Genomic DNA, 22,791 nt, shown 5'->3' on the forward strand with positions numbered 1-22,791 from the left:
ATGCGAATTCAAATGGATTAATCCAGATTTTTGGACTTAGGATTGGGTGTACAAAATAAGCTTATTTAACATTCAAATTTAGTTTTTTAAATTTATCATTAAAAAATTATTTCGAAAGTTAAATTCAAGAAAATTTATTAAAGGATTAAAATGTTTTACACACAATTGTCTAAACACAAAAAAGTATTAGATTTTACCGATTGAGTCTTAGTTCAGTTGGTGTTGACATTGTTGCCGGTGTAAGAGGACGTGTGTTTGAGTGCATTATCACTTATTTAAGGGTTGGAAAAGGGTTAAAAGTAGTTTTTATACATTGTATCAAAAAACAAAGATTAAGAATCGTGATGCTACACTCAGATGAAACAAAGTAAATAAAAAAAATTAATTTTTTCATAAAATCAATCTATTATTTAAAATTCATTTTGGGCGAAACAGGAGACACTAATTTCTCCAGCAGAAAGATGGGTCGACTCCTCTCATATCACTAACCTGTAGCAGCCAAATAAACAATTGCATTTGGTAAATTAGTAGCCTGACAACGATGCAAGAACCCCTAATTAATTAATCTAGTAATCAAAGAATAAATTATACCTCATATTTTATTGTGTGAATTAGTGATGCATCAGTTCTGGAAGAGACACAGTTAACAACATCAAGTCCTTCCTCAAGCAGTTGTTGTAGCACCTTTGAGAGGGTCAAAGCTTGAGCTCCAACACTGTCGCTGATCACAATTTCTACACCATCCAAAGATTGGCGAACTACAACACTGCTAGGGAAGGCCTCGATACAGCTCATGCTCATCCCCTGGTGAAAACCACTCGAATTACCCCATACCTTCTTTAACTCATCTCTCTTGCCACTCAGTCCATCGATCCTGTTCTTCAGGTACATTATGTAGCTAACTGCTCCATCCACTTGATCTGATATTGAACGCTTTCCCTGAAAAAAAAAACCCATGAAATATGCCAAAGCCTGAAAAAAAAAGGTATCAATTGATTCGTGTACAAACTGTTTACCCTGATGTAATTAGGAGGGAGAAGATTCCGAAGAGAAGCATACAGGTTGGCCATTTCTTGCCTTCTTTGCCTCTCAATGACCCTATGCATAGACTTTTTCTTATCATCATCATTACTATTTTCTCTCTTGCCACTTGCCAATAATTTTTGTTGCCGGCCTCTACTCCCCGACACAACAGCGAGGCAACACTGCCAAGAATTTAAATCTAAAACGTGTTACGGTGTGTTTGGTTCAATGTAGTAGTAGTAGCGCACTATTGTTTCCGATGAGCTGTGTTTGACTCATTTTTAATTTTTTTTAATCACTTTTTGAGCTTTGTTAGTTTATTGTTTCTCCGAGGAAGAAATTCATTTGATTTCAGTTAAAATTTGCATGTCTTCCTTGAAAATAGTGAATGCAGGGCTAAAGTGAACAACAATTCTTAGGAATTTACGGGAAAAAGAATTGATTTTTGTTTTCCAGAATTTTAAAAGTAAAATTTTAAATTTTTTTTTGTTGCGAGATGACCATTCATGTAGCGTGCACACGTAGTAGTGAACTCTCCAATAATGGTGAACTCTTTCGAGAGTGGCAAACTCACAGCACAAGGCGAACACATATGGAAGACTAAACATGGCGAACCCTCCATATTAGGCGAACTATTAGAAATTGGCGAACCCTCAGCAAGTGGCAAACTAGGATGCAAACCGAGATTGCAAAAAAATATGCAAGCTAGACAAAGTTGCGTAGTGTATGGATTCTTGCGTGCAAGTCACGTTTTCCATATTTTTAGAAGATTCATAATTTATTAGCATAATATATTTTAATGTTTATTAGTATAAAATCTTTGTTATTTCTTTCCATAGTTAAAAGTTTTTTTTTGTTATAAATACTCTTGTTGCATTGTTTAAATATATATATACATATAAAAAAGAAAGCTTTAGCAGACAATTTAGTTGCTAAAATTCTTTGTTTTTTTTCCTGTCATTCCTTCTTTTTTAGCGTCGAATTCCAACAATTGGTATCAGAGCGACCTTCTTAAGGGTCGTTGTTGTTCTTTTTGTGTTATACATGGCTTCCTCGAGCTTGTCTCCACCTTCACTGGTTGTTTTCAATGGTGAAAACTATCATATTTGGGTTGTTAAGACGAATACCTACTTGTAAGGTTATTACTTGTGGGAGGTTGTGAATACAGATGTCGAGCTCGCATCATTGAGGGACAATGCTACAGTCGTTAAAATCAAACACCATAATAACGAGTAAGCTAAAATATATTAGGCGATGTCCGGTATACAGAATGATGTCTCAGATGTTGTATTCACACATATTATGGCCTGCGAGACCCTAGAAAAAGCTTAAGATAAGCTAAATGATGAGTTTTAAGGTTAGGTTAAGACCAGATATCAACAACTCATTAATCTCAGAAGAGATTTTGAGAATTTGAAAATGAAGGAAGCTGAAACAGTGAAATAGTACGTAGACAAAATCATGATGATAGTTAATAACATTAGGTTGCTTGGGAAACAAGTCGTAGATAGCAAAGTCATTAAGAAGGTCATAACAATACTTCCTAAAAGGGATGAATCTAAAATTTCCTCACTTGAAGACTCAAGGGACCTATTAGCGATCTCTCTTCTAGAATTGATAAATGTCCTATACGCTCAAGAGCAAAAAAGAGCATTAAGGCGGAGGAGCACGCTGAAGAGGCATTGCAAGCCCTGAGTATTGATGGTGTGAACCCCCAGAAATATAATGGTAAGAAAGGTTGGATAGAGAAGAATAAGAGGGCGAAGCAAGATGATGGAAAGAAGAAATATTCACCATATTCGCATTGCAAAAAAAACACTCACCCTGAAAAATATTGCTGGTTTAGACCTGATATAAAATGCAGATAATGCAAGCAGTTGGGTCACATGGAGAAAGTATGCAAAAACAAAGGGCAAACCCCTCAACAACATATGCAGGCTCAAGTAGTTAAGGGAGATCACATTCAAGAGGAGCAGATGTTCGTAACTACGTGTTCTGCATCGAAAAAAGTCACGAAAGGTTAGTTGGTCGTTAGTGGATACACCAACCATATGACCTTAGATGAAAACATCTTTAGAAAGATTGATAGAAGCTGTGATATTAAGATGATGATTGGTAACGGCGAACTCCTAGAAGCTAAGGGTAAGGGTGAAGTGGTGATCAATTCGCCATCAAATACTAAAGTAATTTCAAATGTCCTCTTAGTACCTGCGATAGATTAGAATCTCCTTAGCATTTGTCAACTACTTGAAAAAAATTACAATATTGTCTTTAGGAATTATGGTTGCATTATATTTGACTTATTGGGGTAGGAAGTTATAACAGTCTCGATAAAAAAATAGAAGTTTTGTATTAGATTGGAATTTGGCGAACCCTAAAGCCTATTCCAATTCTTTAGATGTTGTGAACCTTTAGCACAAAAGACTAAGACATACAAACTATAAGTCTCTTAGTTGAATGTGCGAACCAAGTTTGGTCAAAGAAACAATCAGCATTGAGGAGCATAGAGGCATCTACGAGGTATACCAACTTGAGAAACATGCAAGATTACCATTCCCAGTGAACAAGGCCTGACAAGCTCATGAAAGGTTACATTTGGTTCAATCTGACGTGTGTAGAGCCATAAAAACACCCTCATTGGATGGGTTTAGAAACTTTTTCTTATTTATTGATGATTGTACTAGGTATTGCAGGGTTTATTTTCTGAAACAGAAATTTGGTGTAGCCGAAGTGTTTTGGAAGTTTAAAGTACAGGTTGAGAATCAGATCGATTGCAAACTAAAGAAGGTCAAGTCTGATAATGAAAAATTGAGTACACCTTCTAAAACTATTGTGAAACAGTTGGGTTCCATCACCAACTTACCAATATTTACACTCCACAGCAGAATAGAGTATGCGAGAGAAAGAATAGAATAATAATGAACATGAAAACCTTTCTACAATTTGAAACTAAGTTACCAAAGGAGTTTTGGGTTAAAACAATGAACACATCAGTTTATTTGTTGAACAGACTACCAACCAAAGCTATAAAAGAAAAGACTCCATTCAAAACATGGTTTGGAAGTAAACTCTATATTTCTCACTTAAAAGTTTTTGGTTGTGTTTTTTTTACTCATATGCCATAGATGAAACAGAACAAGTTAGAGAGGAGGTCACAACTAGGTATCTTTCTTAGGTATAGTAGCAATAGGAAGAGTTATAGAATTTATGATCTTTCCTCCAAGAAAGTTTTGGTAAATAGTAATGTTGTGTTCAACGAAAGTGGAACTTGGAACTAGGATGCTATTGAAGCTAAGCAAAGGTTGTGCAAACTGGGTTCGAAAAATCATGATAATGGTGGCAAGCTGGGGTCACAATCTGGCGATGAGCTAAGTGAAGCAAACTTTGACAACACTCCAGTAAGGAGCACGCGATCCATAGATGAGACCTATCAGCGAGTAGATGTAGCTCTACTTGAACCTATGAGCTTTGAAGAAGTTGTAACTATAGAAGGCTGGAAAGAAGCCATACAAGAAGAGATAAGTATGATTCACAAGAACCAAAATTGGGAGCTTATTGATAAACCATCGCACAAAAAGGTCATTGGTGTCAAGTGGGTGTTCAAAACCAAACTGAATGCTGATGGTTCACTTAACAAGCTGAAGGCGAGGTTGGTTGTGAAAGGTTTTAGTCAGCAATATGACATTAATTACTGGGAGACCTTTGCACTAGTAGCAAGGCTAGACACGATCAAACTATTATTGGTCTTGGCAACACAAATGGGTTGAAAAATTCATCAGCTAAATGTCAAATCAACCTTCATGAATGGCTACTTACAGGAAGAAATCTATGTGGAGAAACTTCATGAGTTCACAGTTAGAGGAAAAGAAGAGAATGTATATAAGCTTAAGAAGGCCTTATATGGACTGAAACAGGTTTCGCGAGCTTGGTATGCGAGGATAGATGAGCACTTTGCAAGCTTGGGATTTGAAAAGAGTCCCAGCGAACCTACATTGTATGTAAAGAAGAATGGTGAAGTCATTTCGCTGATTGTTTCATTATATGTTGATGATCTACTAGTGATTGAGAGCAGTGATGATTTAGTAAAGGAGTTTATGTTACAAATGGAGAAAATGTTTGGAATGTCTGATCCTGGAGAAAAGAGATATTTCCTTAGGATGGAAATGCCACAAATTTAGGAAGGAATTTTCATAAGTTAATAGATTTTCACACTAAATATTTTAAAGAGGCTTTGCATGGAGAAATGTAAACCAATCAATACGCTTGTTGCACTCGGAGAAACTCAGCAGTAGTGAAAACTTTCAGAATATTGATGAGAAGACCTATTGAAGTCTTATGGGTTGTTTGTTGTATGTAACAGTGACAACCTAATATTATGTTCACAATTAGCTTGTTGTCAAGATTTATGCACTGTTGCGATACCTCTTATTTCTAAACTGCAAAAAGGGTGATGCGATATGCCAAAGGAACAACCGATTATGGTGTATGGTTCGCAAAGGCGTACCCCTTGAAGCTTGTTAGGTACACTGACAGTGACTAGGCTAGATCAGTGGATGATATGGAAAGTACATGTAGATATTTCTTTTCACTTGGATCTGAGGTACTCTCTTGGAGTTCAAAGAAGCAATCAACAGTTGCTCAATCCACAACCGAAGTAGAGTATGTAGTTGCAGCAGCAGTCAACCAAGTAATTTGGTTGAGAAAACTTTTGTCTGACTTGAATCTTGTCCAGGATGAAGCAACCCAATTTTTTTGCAACAACCAATCTGTCGTAGGAACGGCAAATAACCTAGTCTTTCATGGAAAGACGAAGCATTTCAAGATCAAGTACTATTTTGTGAGAGAAGTCGACCAAAGCAAAGAAGTGACTCTGGTTTTCTATTGTACTGAAAATCAACTTGCAGATATTCTGACCAAACCACTTGAAAAGTCAAGGTTTGAGAAGTTGAGAAATGAAATTGGTGTTCACAGCATGAAGGCCAAGGAGGAGTGTTGCGATATGACCATTCATGAAGCGTGCACACTTGGCGAGCTCTCCAAGAATGGTGAACTCTTTGAGAGTGGCGAACTCACAACACAAGGTGCACATTTATGGAAGACTGAACATGGCAAACCCTCCATGTTTGGCGAACCCTCAACAAGTGGCGAACTAGTTCTGGCAAACTAGGATGCGAACTGGGATCGTAGAAAAGATGTGAGCTGGAGAAAGCTGTATAGTGTCTGGATTCTTGCGTGCAAGTCATGTTTTCCAGATTTTTAGGAGATTTATAATTTATTAGCATAATATATTTTTTATGTTTATTAATATAAAATTTCTGTTGTTTCTTTCCATAGTTAGAAGTTTTTTTTTTGGTTGTAAATATTCTTGTTCCATTAAAGATATATACCTATAAAATAACAAAAGTTGTAGACAATTTAGTTGCTAAAATTCTTTGTTTTTCTTCTCCGCCATTCCTTCTTTTTTAGCATCGAATTCCAATATATATTTATATATTTTTCTGATTTTTTGACAAAATTTTTATGTATATATTTTTAAATTTTTTAAATCAAGACCAAATTAATAGAATATTTAAATTTAAATTTATTTTTATTTTTATTTTTTAGGAATTAATTTTTTTTGTGGGTTGATGACGAGGGAATATAAATTACATATTTTAAGTTTTTATTCACTGGCATTTGCATTGTTTTTTTTTAAGTGATTGTTAATTAATTTTAAGTCTTTTAGTTGATTTTAAAACTATTTTAAAACTAGTAGTAAAATGAGTTCTAATTTAATTTTATTGTATTTATGTTTTTTTAGTACTTTTATACACTTTTTTATATATATAATAAGCACTTTCAAAGTGTTTTTGTAGGTTATTAGATTGAGTTCGAAGGAAGAAAAGCAGAGTAGAGAAAAGAGTAGAAAAATAGAGAAACGTACATTGTTTGAGAAGGCCGTAGCTTGGCTTGAGATTTTACCACTTAAATTCTTTTTTTATTTTTTTAGCAACATACTTCAATCTTTTCACCCTAAGGATGTGTTTAGTATTGCTTTTAAGAAATACTTTTGAGATAAAAATATTCCTAAAAAAAATTCTTTTTTGAGAGAAAAAAGTGCTTCTCCCAAGCTAAAAATTGGCCCAAAAGCATTTTTTTCAGAAGATTTTTAGCTTCTCCCCGAAAGTGTTTAGGTTTTCTTTTCCAAAAAACACTTTTAAAAATCCTAAATTAAGTTTCTCATGAATTTGTCCAAAAAAAAAAACCTTCTATAATACAGTACTCTAATTTTTCTTGAAGGGAGAGACCGATTTAGATTAGAAATAAATTTAAGGTTTCTTTTCTTTCCATAGTCATACTTATAGTAGTATTCAACTCTAAGTTTGTTTGTGGATTCAGAGATTTTATATTATTAAGTTTTTTTTTAGTTTATTTAATTTTAGATTGTCATGCTTCATGTTAATATATTTTATATTACGTTTTTTATCTACAATTAGCTAAATTGTTTATATCGATGTAGATCTGTAAGCTAATGGTTTAGTACTTGATATAGGATTAAAATCTGATTTAGTTAAGATAGTTGCGGTTTAATTGAATATCAATGAGATTTAGATCATCAAATATCAATCAATCAAACCGACAAACAAACAAAAAATGAAAATCTTTACTGCTAAAATCGAGTACGCAATTAGTAGGAGAAAGCTAATGTTGAGTGTGGTTCATATATACTTACATTCAACGGTGGAGTGATGGGTAAGTAAGGTCGAGTCAAGGATGAAAGAGTAGGCGAGCATGGTGATGGCACGGACTTCACCATACAATCTGAAAATAATCACCAATACTTGCTGCGTAAACAGAGTTAACGAATAACGATAAACTCATCAACAATACTCGAAAGAAAAAAATTTACCTGCCCATTGGCCTTTCTGTTGTGCATAAATGTCAACCGATTTCCGAGTGCACAAGGTAGTATCTGCAATGTTAAAAGTGAGAACATAATTACCTGATTGTTGGGCTACAGAGGTGTAGAACATAATTATTAATTGAAATGAATATACAACTCTAAGTAAGATAAATTACCTGATTGTTGGGCTTCGAATACATTTCTGTCTTCTAACAACTGTGCCATCACATCTTTTTCATTATTGATTGGAGAGAAAATACGCATTAGATTACGTGGCCCATTTTCCCAATCTATTTTATTCCACTTTATATCTCCCCACCACTGCTTTTCTCCTTTGATTGTTTTAAGAGCTTTGCTTGACAACTCCCTTTTTGATAGGACTTTTAGCTTTGGGCAATCATAGAAGCCTATTCTCTCTAATTTTGGTGCAATGGATAGGCCATTTGAAATGCTGACCAGTTCAGGGAGGTAAAGAAGAAACAACCTTTTCAAACTCGGGAGAAAAGGTTTTAAATATGGTAGGGCAGGTACATGACTTACAAGGCTGCTCACTTGGGGACAATCCTCCACAATAATCTCCTCCAAGTTGACAAAATTTCTGAGCAAAACATGTGAGAAAATGTAGCTCAGCTTGGGGCATGTATGCAATGCCAAGAACTTTAACTTAGACATACAACCAGAACGAGTTGGTCCTTTCCATATGCTTCTCAAATTCTTCATGTAATGAATGCTCAAATATTGCAGTGATGCAAGAACAGTTTCAACTTCAGCTCCATCAATAATTGTTTCCATCTTATTACAATCGACCAACAAGCAATACTTTAGCATTACCATGTTCTCATTCCCAAATTCAGATAGACTCGAAGCATTTTCATGGCGGTCCAAGAAAAACGATGAAGTAAACTTAAGTACTTTTCTTACTTGAAATGGGATGTTTTCACCATTCACAAACTTCAAACATTTGTCCCATTTTGTGAATTGGGCTTCTACTTCATGGGGTACACGAGAGATTGTTCTCCTTTTATGATGACCAACAGTAAATCTGAAACATGATAATGAAGGATATATGAATGAAGTATAATCTAAAAGTTGGTAATTTGGTAGATACAAGCAAAGGCTCCTCAACCCCTCTAAATTGCATACTCCTTTTACAACTTCTTCCACAGAATCATGCCACCACTTGTCCGATGGATCAACATCAATGCTTAATTCGATCAAGCGGGAGAGCTTCGATATCATTTCAGGATGAAGCACCATGTTTGATGGCAACTGCTTTCTTTTGCTGAAGTTTGTCTGTCCATAAATGCATACCTTTAAGACTCTTAACTTCATTAGTTTTCCAATACCAATAGGAATATTGATTATCTCAGTTTCATCAAGATCAAGCTCCTCTAGATTGTCGAGTTTCCCAACATGTGGTGACAGTTGCATGAAGAGCTTACACCTTCTTAACAAGAGTTTCTTTAGTGCAAACAAGTTGTTGGGAAGAGAATGTGGCAATGCTTTGATGTTGGTATGGGACAAATCCAACACTTGAAGTTTGTGAAAGAATAAAGGGGGAATAGCTGCCGAACCACAATGACTTTGCAAATACATAGCAATCCATGAAGGAGAATTTGGAGACTCTTGTAGCTCAGATTGTTTATTGTCCATTAAACTAGTCTCCTTGCTAACCCATTGAATCTCTTTCTTAGGTTGTTTAGACAATCCTAATCCACCAACATTAGCTACTAAGTTCAGCATTTTCTTTGATGCTTGTTTTACTTCTTTTGGTGACCTCAAAAGAATCTTCCTTCCAAAATTATTATGCTGCTCAGTATAATCCTACGAGCAAAAAAAAAACATCATTACTTTAACAGTTAAAATACTTTGAAATGCATTTCTGTATAGCATAAAACTGAAGTTCAAGCTAAATTAAGAGATAACCAAATTGCCTATATTTATATTACGGAGTCTAGAAACTCCATTGGCAATATACTAAATAGTATTCCATCTTTTATTTTCACTTCTTAATATCAAATACATGACTAGATTCAAACTCCAGTTGCAATTTAATTTGCATATGACAGGCCAATATAACTTGGAATATTTAATTCGTATCTTTTGAGCAAAATTATTAAACTGTTACAAAGTGGTCATTCATGCAGTAGCAAATTCAACCTGCAAAGCCATGAGTTCACTTGAAGTTGCGAGCTCAAACAAATATGCGAGCTCTACATGTGCGAGCTCATTTGAAGTTTCGAGCTCATCAAAGTTGTGAGCTCACCCAAAGACATGAACTCATCAAAGCTGGAGCTCAACTTAAGTTGCAAGCACATCAAAGTGTGAGCAGTTACGTTTTTGGTGAACCCCCTAATTGAAGTGCAAGCAGGGTTCACATATTCTGTTATTAATGTTTTGTTTAAAATTTGCTTGTTAAGGTTAACTTATTGAAACAAGCATAGTTAGTATTGATTTGATGTTTTTAGGTACTGATTTACGTAATCAGTTTGTGTGTAAGTTTTAACTTTACACTTTCAAGGTGACTTAGTGGGATTTGTTAGTTACTTGTAACCACTACACCTATATATATTGATATTCATGTGAAATGAGTGATGATGAGAATTTGATAGCAGTTCATCAAAATCTGCTAAGTATTTTTCTTGTTTTTCTCTTTTTTTTATGTTCTTCAAGCAACAAAGGCAAGAAGAAATGGAATCAAACAAAAGCGAGGCCAAAAAGAGATGGTGAGAAGAAAAAGTATCCACCATGGTCAAACTGCAATAAGTTGGTTCATTGCAATTCAGATGTTCAACTTGCTGATATTCTCATTAAACTTCTTAGAAAGATGAGGTTCGAGAGACTAAGACATGATATTGGAGTTCGCAGCATTATGGCCAAGAAGGAGTGTTGTGAAATGGTCATTCATGCAGTGGTAAACTCAACCTGCAAAGCCACGATTTCACTTGAAGTTGCGAGCTCAAGCAAGTATACGAGCTCTTGATAACTCTTGAAAAGAGTTATATTTCATGCCTTTAGACCTAACTAATTGCTTGTACTTAAGTACATTTTGTTATATTTTAGGACATTTTAGTTAGCATTTTGAATATTGCATTAAGACTTGGACTGTGTTGGAATTAGGTGCTTTTAATCGCTTGTGGTGGAGTTTTTTGTGTGTTGGTGTGGAAGGAACAGGTTTTAGAATGAGGAAATAAATGGGTGAAGTTTTGTTAGGGCAAAGTACAGACAATTTACCAGTATTGATGACGTGGCAATATCGGGAAGACTAAGTCAACATTTTCGTGCAACAGTCCTAATTCAAATTCAAACTTGTACCAGACAAATCCCCCTAAAAGAAGAGAAGATAATCACGAGTTGTTAGCCAACCCTAGCCTAATTTTATCTATAAAAGCCGATGAAGGGGACCTCATAAATGGCGAAAAAAAAGAAAAAATGGGAGATATCATTAGGCATGAATAAAGGTTTGGGGTTTAGGGTAAGAAGTTGAAAAAGTTGAAGGCAGTCCTTCTTAGCCATCACAGAACACTGTATTGCCGAAGTGTGGACTGGGCAAGTGAAAGCTGTTTCCCGAAGTTCTTCCATTATTTCCATTAGTGGTCCTTCGAAAGATTGAATTGAAGTAGTTGAACACAATGTCGGATAATATTTTGGTTTGGAATTTTATTTCCCAGCCCATGAGCTAAATCTCATAGGGTTGGGATTACTTTCAATGAAACATTAAACTGTTTTAATGGATGTAGTATATATCTAATTTACTTTACTGTTTCATTTGATTGTTTTTATTTCTTAATTAAAATAAAAATGATCTCTAGACATAAAAGACTGTTTGCATACTTATAAACTGATTCTAATTCTGAAAGGGTTGGATTGGTTGGATTAAAATGAAATGAAATGAACAAGTATTCGATAGAGACTAGTAGTCAACTCTAGACATAGAGTCATGATCATACAGAAGAAACCCATGCAAGATATCTAAAAATCCTATAGACACAGACAAGATAACTTGAGGTTTTGCTCTTGCAAGAGGCATGCCATTTTAGAACTCTTATGTACAGTAAAGTAGATACGATTTTACCAAGGCATTATTGACAGTAAGAGTCGATTCTGGGTAATCCCAACCTTCTGAATCAACATCACTCTATCCTTATTCTTTGTCGTAGTATCTTTTCCACAACATATTTAGTTGTTTATTTCTTTATTTACATTCTATTTGGATAAACACTCTCGTTATTACCATTACATTTCTACTTTCACTTTTGCCATAGCATTTCCAATTATTCATCAATTCTATCTATTACATACATCATCATTCCTTTGAATTATTACTACATACTTACCTTAGTTTACTATAGCATCTTATTCGTTAGTCTTGACATAACATTAACCATATTACAATAACTTGACCACTTTTGTGCCTCAATCTGATCCTCGTGGGAACGATACTCACTCATTAGTTTATTACTTGAATCGACGTGTATAACAAATCACATATCATTTCACACACGATAGCTCTACATGTGCGAGCTTAATTGAAGTTGCGAGCTTACTCAAAGACGCAAGCTTATCAAAGCTACGAGTTCAACTCAAGTTATGAGCACATCAAAGTGTGAGTAGTTACGCTTTCGGTGAACCCCCCAATTGAAGTGCAAGCAAGGTTCATATATTATGTTATTAATGTTTTGTTTAAAATTTTCTTGTTAAGGTTAAATTATTGAAACAAGCAAAGTTAGTATTGATTTGATGTTTTTAGGTACTGATTTACCTAATCTGTTTATGTGTAAGTTTTAACTTTGCATTTTCAAGGTGGCTTAGTGGGATTTGTTGATTATTTGTAACCACTACACCTATATATATTGTAATTCATATGAAATAAGTGATGATGAGAATTTGATAGCAGTTCATCAAAATCTGCAAAGTATTTTCCTTCATTTTCTCTTTTTTTATGTTCTCTCAACTTTTCAAGACAACAACATAACTCTTTAAATCACATAGATTAAGGATTTTTAGTAGTATTTTATCGAGGTCGAATCACATAGAACAATAAGTCAAGAAAAAATATAATGAAGAATTTTCAATGTGATCAAAATTTTCTTATATGAGGAGATTCACGAAACATGGAAACCTTGATGTCCATCTTAAAGTCGATATGGTTGAAGACAACATGGATATAGGTGTTGTTACTGAGTCCCTTGTCATGGATGATGATGATGGAATGCTACATGATATGGCAATTGCTACTTGGGATGGGTATGTGTTCGAAATTTATTAATTTATTTTGATATAGATGAACATTTTATTCTAAAACTGTCAAAGGTATGACCACTAAATTCCATAGATTTTTACACAAATATCATAAAGAGCGTAATTTTGATATAGTGGTATTATTTGAGACTCAGATTAGTGGAAGTCTAGTTGATGGTGTAATTAAAAAGTTAGGTTTTGACTATTCATATAGAATTGAAGGTAATAGATTTATAGGAATCTAGATCTTTTGGGAAAAAATGTGCAGGCCAATGTTCTCCTGAATCAATGTGCGATTAATGAACCGTGGGTTCTTAGTGGTGATTTCAATTTTATTCTTTCAAGCATTGAATAGAAGGGTGGGGCATTAGTTTGAAACCTTTGCTGCAGTCAATTCCAAGAGTTCATCTTCAACTAGGGGTTAAGAGGCATGGGGTTTATAGGCCATAGTTTACTTGGTGTCTTGATAATTTATATGAAATATTGGAAAGAGCTATTTGTAATATTTGTTGATGTATTTTGAGTGTGATATTGGAAATCAGATATATGTTTTGTGTGCCAGTTGTTTTAGGCCTTCAGTAGTAACTACTAGTTGTTTTAAGTTTAGTTTTTCTACTGTAAGTTTTCTTTTACTTTATGTTTTACTTTTTTAAAGAAAACCTTTTTTTTCTTAATAAAAAGGTTATGTGTGTGTGTGAAGGTGAAGCGATAGCTTTCTCCATTATTTTCAAAATTTGTTTTTCTTCTTCTCTTCTTCTTTTTGTAACAAAAATTACACCAGCAGTGGTTATCAGAGCTTTTTCTTGAGGGTTGTGAGGTTCTATTGCTATTTTAAGTGATTTTAATGTCTTCTTCTCATGCTCTTTCAACATATGTTCATATTTTCATAGAAATTCATTATCATGTTTTGGCAGTTAAAATGAAAGTTTATTTGAGATCTCTTGGCTTATAGAAGGTTGTAGAAATTGATAAAGATCCATAGACACTAAGACAAAATCCCACCATTGCTTAGCTCAAAGCTTATGATGAAAAAATCTTCAAAAAGGATAAAGCTTTAACATGTATTCACTCTAAGTTAGTAGATCACATTTTCACAAGCATTGTGGATCTTGAAACACCAAAGGCTGTTTGGATAAACTCAAGGAAACTTATAAGGGATGTGATAGAGAGAAGAAAAATAAAGCTTTTAACTCTAAAAAGAGAGTTTATGATGTTGCAAATAAAGGATGATGAGTTGATTAAAGATTATTCAATCAGACTAATGGTTATTGTAAACCAAATCAGACTTTATGGTGAAGAGCTACCTAATGAAAAGGTGGTTGAAAAATTCATGATAAGTGTTCCTCAAAGATTTGAAGCCAAAATTTCTATTAAGGAATCTTGTGACATGACGAGTCTAACTATTGTTAATCTTGTTAGCAAGCTAGAAGCGTAAGAACAAAGGGTTTCTATGCGAGCTCATGAGGCAAGTGAAGGTGCATTCCTTGCTGCTCACAAAAGAGTAAAGTTCAACAACTCTTGGAAGAAATTTGAAAGCTCAAACAAGGGCAAAGCTGTTGTTTCTTCCACCAATGGTCAGAATAAAAAGTTTCCACCATGTCCTATTTGTAAGAGGACAAATCATGCTGAAAAGGATTATAGATTCAAGGAAAAAGACAAGTCCAAATTCCAATGTATTTTTTGCAAAAAGTCTGGATATACTGAAAAGTTTTGCTAGGCTAAGAAGAAGCAAGCAAATACAATTGAAAAGAACCAAGAGCTAGGTGAGCATTTGTTTATGGTTTCTCATGTTGTTAAACCATCTCATAACTCTATTTGGCTTGTGAATAGCGGGTGTATCGGTCATATGACACATGTGGTTGCATACTTTAACTCACTTGATCTGAAGTTGGGAAATGGTGTTTAGGTTCAAGGAAAAGGTTCAATTTCTATGAATACTCTTATAATAGCCCGATTTTTAAAAATGTCAAAAATAGTGGTTCGAGACCACCAAATTCAGAAAATAAGCTCGTAAATTTTATCATTTAATAATTACGAGCCAAATATGATTTTTAAGAGATTTTTAAATTAGTAATTTGTGTTTTATAAAGATTTATTAAGTCAAGAAATTGAGGAAAAGAGGTATCGAGACCATGATGTTATAAACCGAGCCGTAAATATTTTTATAAATTTTGACGGAGTGTCAATATGGTAGTGTTAAAGTTTCGTCAGAAAATTTTCACGTTTCAGCAGTCAATTAATTAAAAATGACTAAATTGAAAAGATGCAAAACTTGCTAAAGTGATTAAATAGATTAAAAATTAAATAAGGAAGGACTAAAAGAGTAAATGGACCAATTTAAGTGGCTGAGGCGGCATACTGTTAAAAAAATCAAAGATTTTTATGTATTTAAGGACAAAATTGGAATTACAATAAAGTTTATGTGGCCAAAATTTATTTTAAGGATTTCAATACCATTTCTTCTTGAACTTTCGGTGGAAAACAGCCATGGAAGAGGGTTGAGAGTTAGTCTTTCATATTTTAGCTTCAAGTAAGTTCAATTCTTGCTTTTCCCTTGAATTTTTTTATATTTTTGGACTTTTACAATTAAGTCCAACTTAGTATTCTATTAGTTTTTTATTTTGTTGAAAGTTTTGAAAGATACCATTGATAAGTTCATATGATTTTTGTCATTTGATGATGAAATTGAGATGCTAATGGATGTCTAACGGTGTTTTATTAAAGAATGTTGGATGAAGACATGTTTTAGGGATTTAATTGAAAATTATTGAATTTGTGGAAAAAAAGAAACTCTGAAATTTCATGGAATTCATGGGTTTTTATTGATATGTATGAGAATGATTAGGCTTGGAACAAGGATTAAATTGCAAGACTTTTATTTTCCGAGCATAGGGACGAAATCATCATGTATTAAAAGTTTAGGGTCAAAACGGTAATTAACATTTTGCACTAAACAGTTTTGGGCAGCAGTAGTGGTCTAACTTTGAAAAATCACCAAAAATTGTAGGAATCGAATTAGAAGATTAATAACATATGAAATTAAATCTTATTGAGTCTAGTTTCTCATAGAAGAAACAGTGTGAGCAATGGAATTGTAAATCATGAGATATAATAAATTTTGTGAGACAAGGTCAGAATGATTTTGGGTTCCTCTGTTCTGATTTTGGAAAATCATCAAAATTTATAGAAAAATAATTATGGGATTAAATTTATATATTTAAGTTCTTAGTGAGTCTATTTTTAATAGAAACAAATGGGAACATCATCTGAATCCCGTATGAGGAGATAATTAATTTTTAGTGAAGAAGGATCAAAACTGTCAGACAGCAGAACAAGGATGACTTTAAAGAATAAAATGTACTTATTGGCTAAACCATAAATTCTGAAAAATTTTATAGTAAGAAGATGTGTGAGACTAGTTTCAGAAGAATTTAGCGAATCTTAATTTGGAGTTCTGTAGCTCAAGATAAAAATAATTTAGTGACTATGACACGGATGGACAGCTTTGAATATACATATAAGTAAATAGTGAAATTATAGATAATGTTTTTTTTATAAGCGTGTTATATACAATAAGGATGTGGAATGGAGAAGAGGAGGAGAAAAATATATGAATGACTTGTGTATAAATTGGTCATATGCCCGATTATAATCGATAAACGTTGAATTAGAAATGATATAATGTTTTATTTCAAATAGTTATTATGAAATTATGATTATCGTTATGTTATAAAAATAGAATTGTAAGTTCATATGGCTGAAATTTAATGATTAAATGTTAATTTCATGAATTATATAATGTATGATGAGATATATTTGTTGATGAATTGAGAATAAAATGACAATGCGAAAACCGAATAAATGATCAAATTGAGCGGAACGTCGGATTTGAGTACTTCTGATCAGTAACAAGTGATTAGTGGTAGCTTTAGCTACACTTATCTGATCAGTGACAAGTGATAAGTGGTAGCTTTAGTTACACTTATCTGATCAGTGACAAGTGATAAGTGGTAGCTTTAGTTACACTTATCTTATCAGTGACAAATGACAAGTGATGTGATATGTGATTTTCGTGTAAGACCATATCTAGGATATGGCATTGGTGTGATATGTGTTCCCGTGTAAGACCATAGCTGGGCTATGGCTTCAGTGTGTGATATAAGACAATGTGCAAGACCATAGTTATACTGTGGTAATGTGAAACGAAGTACTCAATTCCGTAAAACGTTCTCTAATTTGTCAAATTGTGGTAAGTGTTAAGCAAATATTATGTGATAAAACATATTGAACAGTGAAATTGAGTTCAATTATGTGATCTCATCATTCAAAAATTGTAATTGACACGAAGAAACAGTGAATTGAATATGAAAATGTGAATAGAAAGCATGAACTAAATGTTCATGAGATAAATTATGGCTCAATGTGATAGTATATGATGTTATCTAATGAAAGCCAAATTGAATTGTAGATCACTCGAATTATCCGAAAATGTTCTGTAATCTCTGGTAATGCCTCGAAACTCTATTCTGACGATGGATACAGGTTAGGGTGTTACAACTCTACAAGGTAAAAGGACAATCTAAAATGTTCTTTTATTCCTGATTTAGATCAAAGTTTTTTGGGTATTCCTCAAATGATTAAAAATTGTTTTAGTGTTCAGTTTAAGGGTAATGTCTATAACATATTTGATGTTTGTGGTTCTAAGTTTGCTGATTTGAAAATAAAAAAATAATAATGGTTTTTATTTGAAGCTTGATGTTAATTGTAAACTTGTGTGCTTTGCTAAGGATGATGTCAGTCCTCTTTGGAATAAAAGGATGTGGCATTTTAATCTTAGAACCTTGAAGTATATGCAGTCAAATGGTTTTGTAACGGATTTGTCTGAACTGAATGTGTGTAATGATAAATGTGATAGTTGTCAACTTGGGAAGTCACATAGGCTGTCATTTTATCATGATGGTGTGAAGAGAGAAACTATGAAATTAGAGTTAATTCACTCTAATTTGTGTGGTCCAATGCAAACTTCTTTTATGAATGGTAGCAAATATTTTGTGTTATTTATAGATGGTTTGACAAGGATGTGTTGGGTGTATTTCTTGAAGTCCAAGATGAATGTATTGTCAACATTCAAATAATCCAAGAAACTCGTTGAAAATCAATATGATTGTAAGTTGAAGGTCTTAAGAACAAATAATGGTGGAGAGTATGTGTTTACGAAGTTCAATGATTTTTGCAGAGACTCTAGGATTAATCATCGGCTCACTGTTCCTTACACTTTTCAATAGAATAGAGTTTGTGAAATGAGAAATAGAACTATTTTTGAGATGCCAAGATGTATGTTGTGTGAAAAACATCTTCCAAATTTGTTCTGGGCAGAAATTGTATCAACATCTGTGTACTTGTTGAACAGGTTGACAACTAAGGCTATGGATGAGAAAACTCCTCATGAAGCCTGGTCTAGGTCTAAGTCTTCTATGAAACACCTTAGAGTGTTTGGTTCTATTTGTTTCAGCCATATACCTGCTAATATGATAACCAAGTTAGATGAAAGGGCTTGGAAAGGAATCTTTGTTGGTTATTCTTCTCAATCTAAGGGGTATAGAGTCTTTAATCTTAAAAGTAAGACAATTGTGGTGAGAAGAGATGTCGTCTTTGATAAAGATTCTTAATGGAGTTGGGAGAAGAATGATGTGCAGAAACACGATTGTGGGTTAATGTCTGAAGAGGTTGATATAACTGATCATGATGCTGAACATGGTCTGACTAGTAATGAATTTGGTGTAGTTGATACAACTAATGTTGAGGTTATCAAAACTAAATCCTTAGTAAATGTGTATGAGAGGTGCAAATTTGTCTTTATTGAACCAACAAGATTTGATGAAACTGCAAAGGTGCCTAAATGGATTGATGTAATGAAGGTAGAAATTTCTGCAATTGAGAAAAATGATACATGGTTCTTGACTGATGTACCTAGCAGTAAGCATGTTGTAAGTGTGAACGTGTGAAGTGGGTGTATAAAACTTAGTTTAATCCTGATAGCATTGTGTTCAAGCATAAGGCTAGATTGGTCGTAAAAGGGTATGCAAAGATAGGTGGAGTTGACTATGGTGACACTTTTGCACCAGTTTCTAAACACGATACCATCAGATTACTTAATGTTATGGCAAGTCAATTGGGCTAGAATGTGTTTCATTTGGATGTAAAATCAACTTTCTTGAATGGAGAGCTTGAAGAAGATATCTATGTTTGCCAGTCTGAAGGTTTTGTGGTTGTTGGAAAGGAACATCAAGTGTACAAGTTTAAGAAGGCTCTTTATGGCCTAAAACAGGCACCAAGGGCCTGGTATTGCAGAATTGATTCTTATTTACAGAAGTTGGGGTTTCAGAGGAGCATTAATGAAGCTACTTTATATCTTAAGAAAAGTATAAATGCTGACTTGCTTGTTGTTTCTCTTTATGTTGATGATTTGTTGGTGATAGGAAGCAATGATGAAGCTCTTTTAGAATTCAAATTGAGTATGCAAAAAGAATTTGATATGTCTGATCTTGACTTGATGAGCTACTTTCTTGGAATAAAAATTAATCAAAGGAAGGTTGGTATTTTCATTCACAATAAAAGTATGCCTTAGATGTTCTAAGGAAATTTAAGTTGAAATTTTACAAAGGAGTTGACTCACCAATGCCTCTACACTTGAAATTGTCAAAGAACGATGGTGAGAAACTCTGTGATCCTTCTATTTATAGAAGCATAGTTGGAAGCTTACTTTCCTTGACTGCAACACAACCTGATTTAATGTTCTCTGCAACATTATTATCAAGGTTTATGAGTGCACCTACTAATGTTCATTTGGGAGTTGCCAATAGGGTTCTTAGGTATGTGAAGGGCACAACAAGTAAAGGGTTGAATTATTTAAAGGTAGGAAGTGTGAAGTTGATTGAGTTTTCTAACAGTGATTGGGTAGGGAGTTTCGATGACATGAAGAGTACATCAGGATATGTTTTTAACCTTTGCTCAGGTGCAATCTGTTGGAGTTCCAAAAAGCAACAAGTTGTGGCTCAGTCAACTGTAGAAGCATAATATATTGTTGCTACTGCAAACCAAGCAATTTGATTGAGAAATTTGCTTTCTGATCTTAGTTTTGAGCATGAAAGTGCCACTGTTCTTTTGTGTGACAATAAGTCAACTATTGCCATTGCTGAAAATCTGGTTCAGCATAGTAGAACAAAGCACATCAATGTGATGTTTCATGCTATTCGTAAGGCTGAGAAAAATTTGTTGATCAAGATGAAATATTGTTCTTCTGAGATGTAGGTTGCTGATTTGATGACAAAGTCTCTTTCAAGAAATAGAATTTCTTTTCTCAAGCATGAGCTCGGTATGTCCAATATCAACCTCAAAGTTGTTGAGAATACGCCTTTGACTTGCTGAATAATAGGTCTAAAGACCAAGTCTTTAGGGATTTTTTAGTTCGTGGCACGATTTTAAGAGTAACTTAGGAAGTGGTTGGATATCAGCAGAATATCTTTTCTGTTACATTTTTTAGCTATATAATCTGAATAATGCAACAGATTATTGTGTGCTTTCAATATATTTTTCTTTCACATTTTCTGTGTTTCATGTTTTTTACTAAAATAACAACAAAAGTGGAGTGTTGATGTATTTTGAGTTTGATATTGGAAACTAAATATATGTTTTGTGTGCCAATTGTTTTAGGCCTTCAGTAGTAACTAATAGTTTTTTTAAGTTTTTTTTTTATGTAAGTTTTCTTTTAATTTATGTTTTAAGTTTTTTTTTTAACTCTAGTGTTAGGTAGCTGAATCATTTAGGTTAATTTGTATTTTTTTTAAAAAAAAACATTTTTTTAATAAAAAAAAGTTGTGTGTAAAGGTGAAGAGATAGCATTCTCTGGCTTGTCTTCAAGGAACGTGTACTGACTAACGAAGAGAAGGTTCGAAGACACATGCATGATATAGGACAGTGTCCAAATTGTATTGTTGAACCAAATTCATGTAATCATGTGTTGAGGGATTGTGGATTTGCTAAGAGTATTTGGCAAATAGTGATGCTGGTCGGTCTACATGAGAGATTTTTTACACGGTTGTTGCAGCAGTGGCTGTTATAGAACATAAAATGCAGGGGATTGTGTGGTTGATGGTGCAAACTGGTGTTCCTTCTTTACCATCCTTTGCTGGATGATTTGGAAGAAGCGAAATGACTTAGTGTTTGGTGACGATCATGGTCGTAGCAAGGGTCTTTTGGTGTTGAGTCTCGCCTGGGCTCGCAGCTTATCCAGACGGTTACTGGAGCAGAATGTGGTTTTTCATTATGAGTTAGTAGTCCTTGAGCAACCTCTAGATGGGGTGCTGCATATTTTGTAGCTTCATAGCAGGGGGCGTTGTCAACGGGCCATAAGATAATTATTTTTTGGGTAAATTGGCATAATAGCAACTTTTGTAAATTTAGTATTAATTTTAAAATTTAGTGGGTTAATTAAACGAGTGGTGAGGCTCTCTGTGTTCATTAGAGATTGTAATAACAACAACAACAATAGCAAAAACAGCTTAGGCGAACTGATGTTGAACGACTCAAGTACGAATCTTATGAAACCGGTAAAGATTGAATCGACGAAGATTGAACCATTCAACCTTTAGAGTTCAATCTAATGGTGGAAAATAAGAGTATCAAGAGAAAAGAATAAGAAAAATAAAAAATTATTATCTTTGGTTTTGAGGTGTTTCTAATTAAAAAAATCATTGAAAAAATAAAAGTATGAGAACAGAAAATATAAATAATATTACAGATTTTGAAAAACTTTGGGATATTAAAAGAAGAAAAAACCAATGCCTTGTGGAAATAATACTAGATTAGGACTAAAAACCAAACAAATCAAAACAAGAGATTAGATGAAGTGAGAAATACCTCAAAAGGTTTGTTGAAGTGGGAAGGATACGTCAATACCTCATAGAGTTGAAGAGGAGAGATGGAAACTCCAATTTGGCTCAACTTCCTTTCTTTGATGGACTGCAATAATCAAAGCTAATGAATGACCCCAATCCCAAGCATTATGATAAAGATAAAAAGTATTATCTTATACAAAGTGGATCAGATTTTTATATACATGCTTTGAAAATTTATATTAAAATTTAAACTTTAATTTTGTATTATTATTTTATACATACTCAGGGAATAAATTTATATATATATAATAATTACCCATAAATTTGGTAATTTTTTTTAATTTAGTTTTTGTCTTAAAATTTGATTTTTTTTTCAATTTTGATCCATGTGATAACGTGACACTTTGATATTGTATCATGTCTAAACTTGTATATGAGCCGACCATCTGGCCCGCTCGAAAAATAGAAGGGTTTGGGAAAAAATATAGGCCCAAAAAATGAACTCGAGTAAAAAAATAAGACCAGTTTAGAAAATGCGCTGAGTGTCGGGTAAAATTTTTTGGGCCCAACTCGACTTTGCAAAAAAAAAACCTATTGTTTTCTCATTGTTTTGCTATTGTTTCACTATTTTGTTGTTATTGTTTGGATATTGTATAATATTTTGACATTTTTTATATATTATATTTTTATATAAAAAAATAAAATAAAGAACTTTAATATCGACAGGCCAGGCTCGAGTTTTAGCAT

The 22,791-nt window shown here is 33.6% G+C and overlaps 1 protein-coding gene across 1 annotated transcript; it reads right to left on the reverse strand.

Annotated features, from left to right (window-relative positions):
• Positions 1–293: 293 nt before the first annotated feature.
• LOC107915735 (disease resistance protein At4g27190) lies at positions 294–22,214 on the reverse strand. The gene is made up of 7 exons (XM_016844871.2): positions 22,067–22,214; positions 8,083–9,730; positions 7,913–7,975; positions 7,736–7,824; positions 1,017–1,205; positions 592–939; positions 294–489 (listed from the first exon to the last, which is right to left on the reverse strand). The coding sequence occupies exons 2-7, from the start codon at positions 9,647–9,649 to the stop codon at positions 442–444; spliced, it is 2,304 nt and encodes a 767-aa protein (XP_016700360.1). The 5' UTR covers positions 9,650–9,730; positions 22,067–22,214; the 3' UTR covers positions 294–441.
• Positions 22,215–22,791: the final 577 nt, after the last annotated feature.

This window comes from Gossypium hirsutum, chromosome D10 (assembly GCF_007990345.1).
Source record: "Gossypium hirsutum isolate 1008001.06 chromosome D10, Gossypium_hirsutum_v2.1, whole genome shotgun sequence".
Lineage (NCBI taxonomy): Eukaryota > Viridiplantae > Streptophyta > Magnoliopsida > Malvales > Malvaceae > Gossypium > Gossypium hirsutum.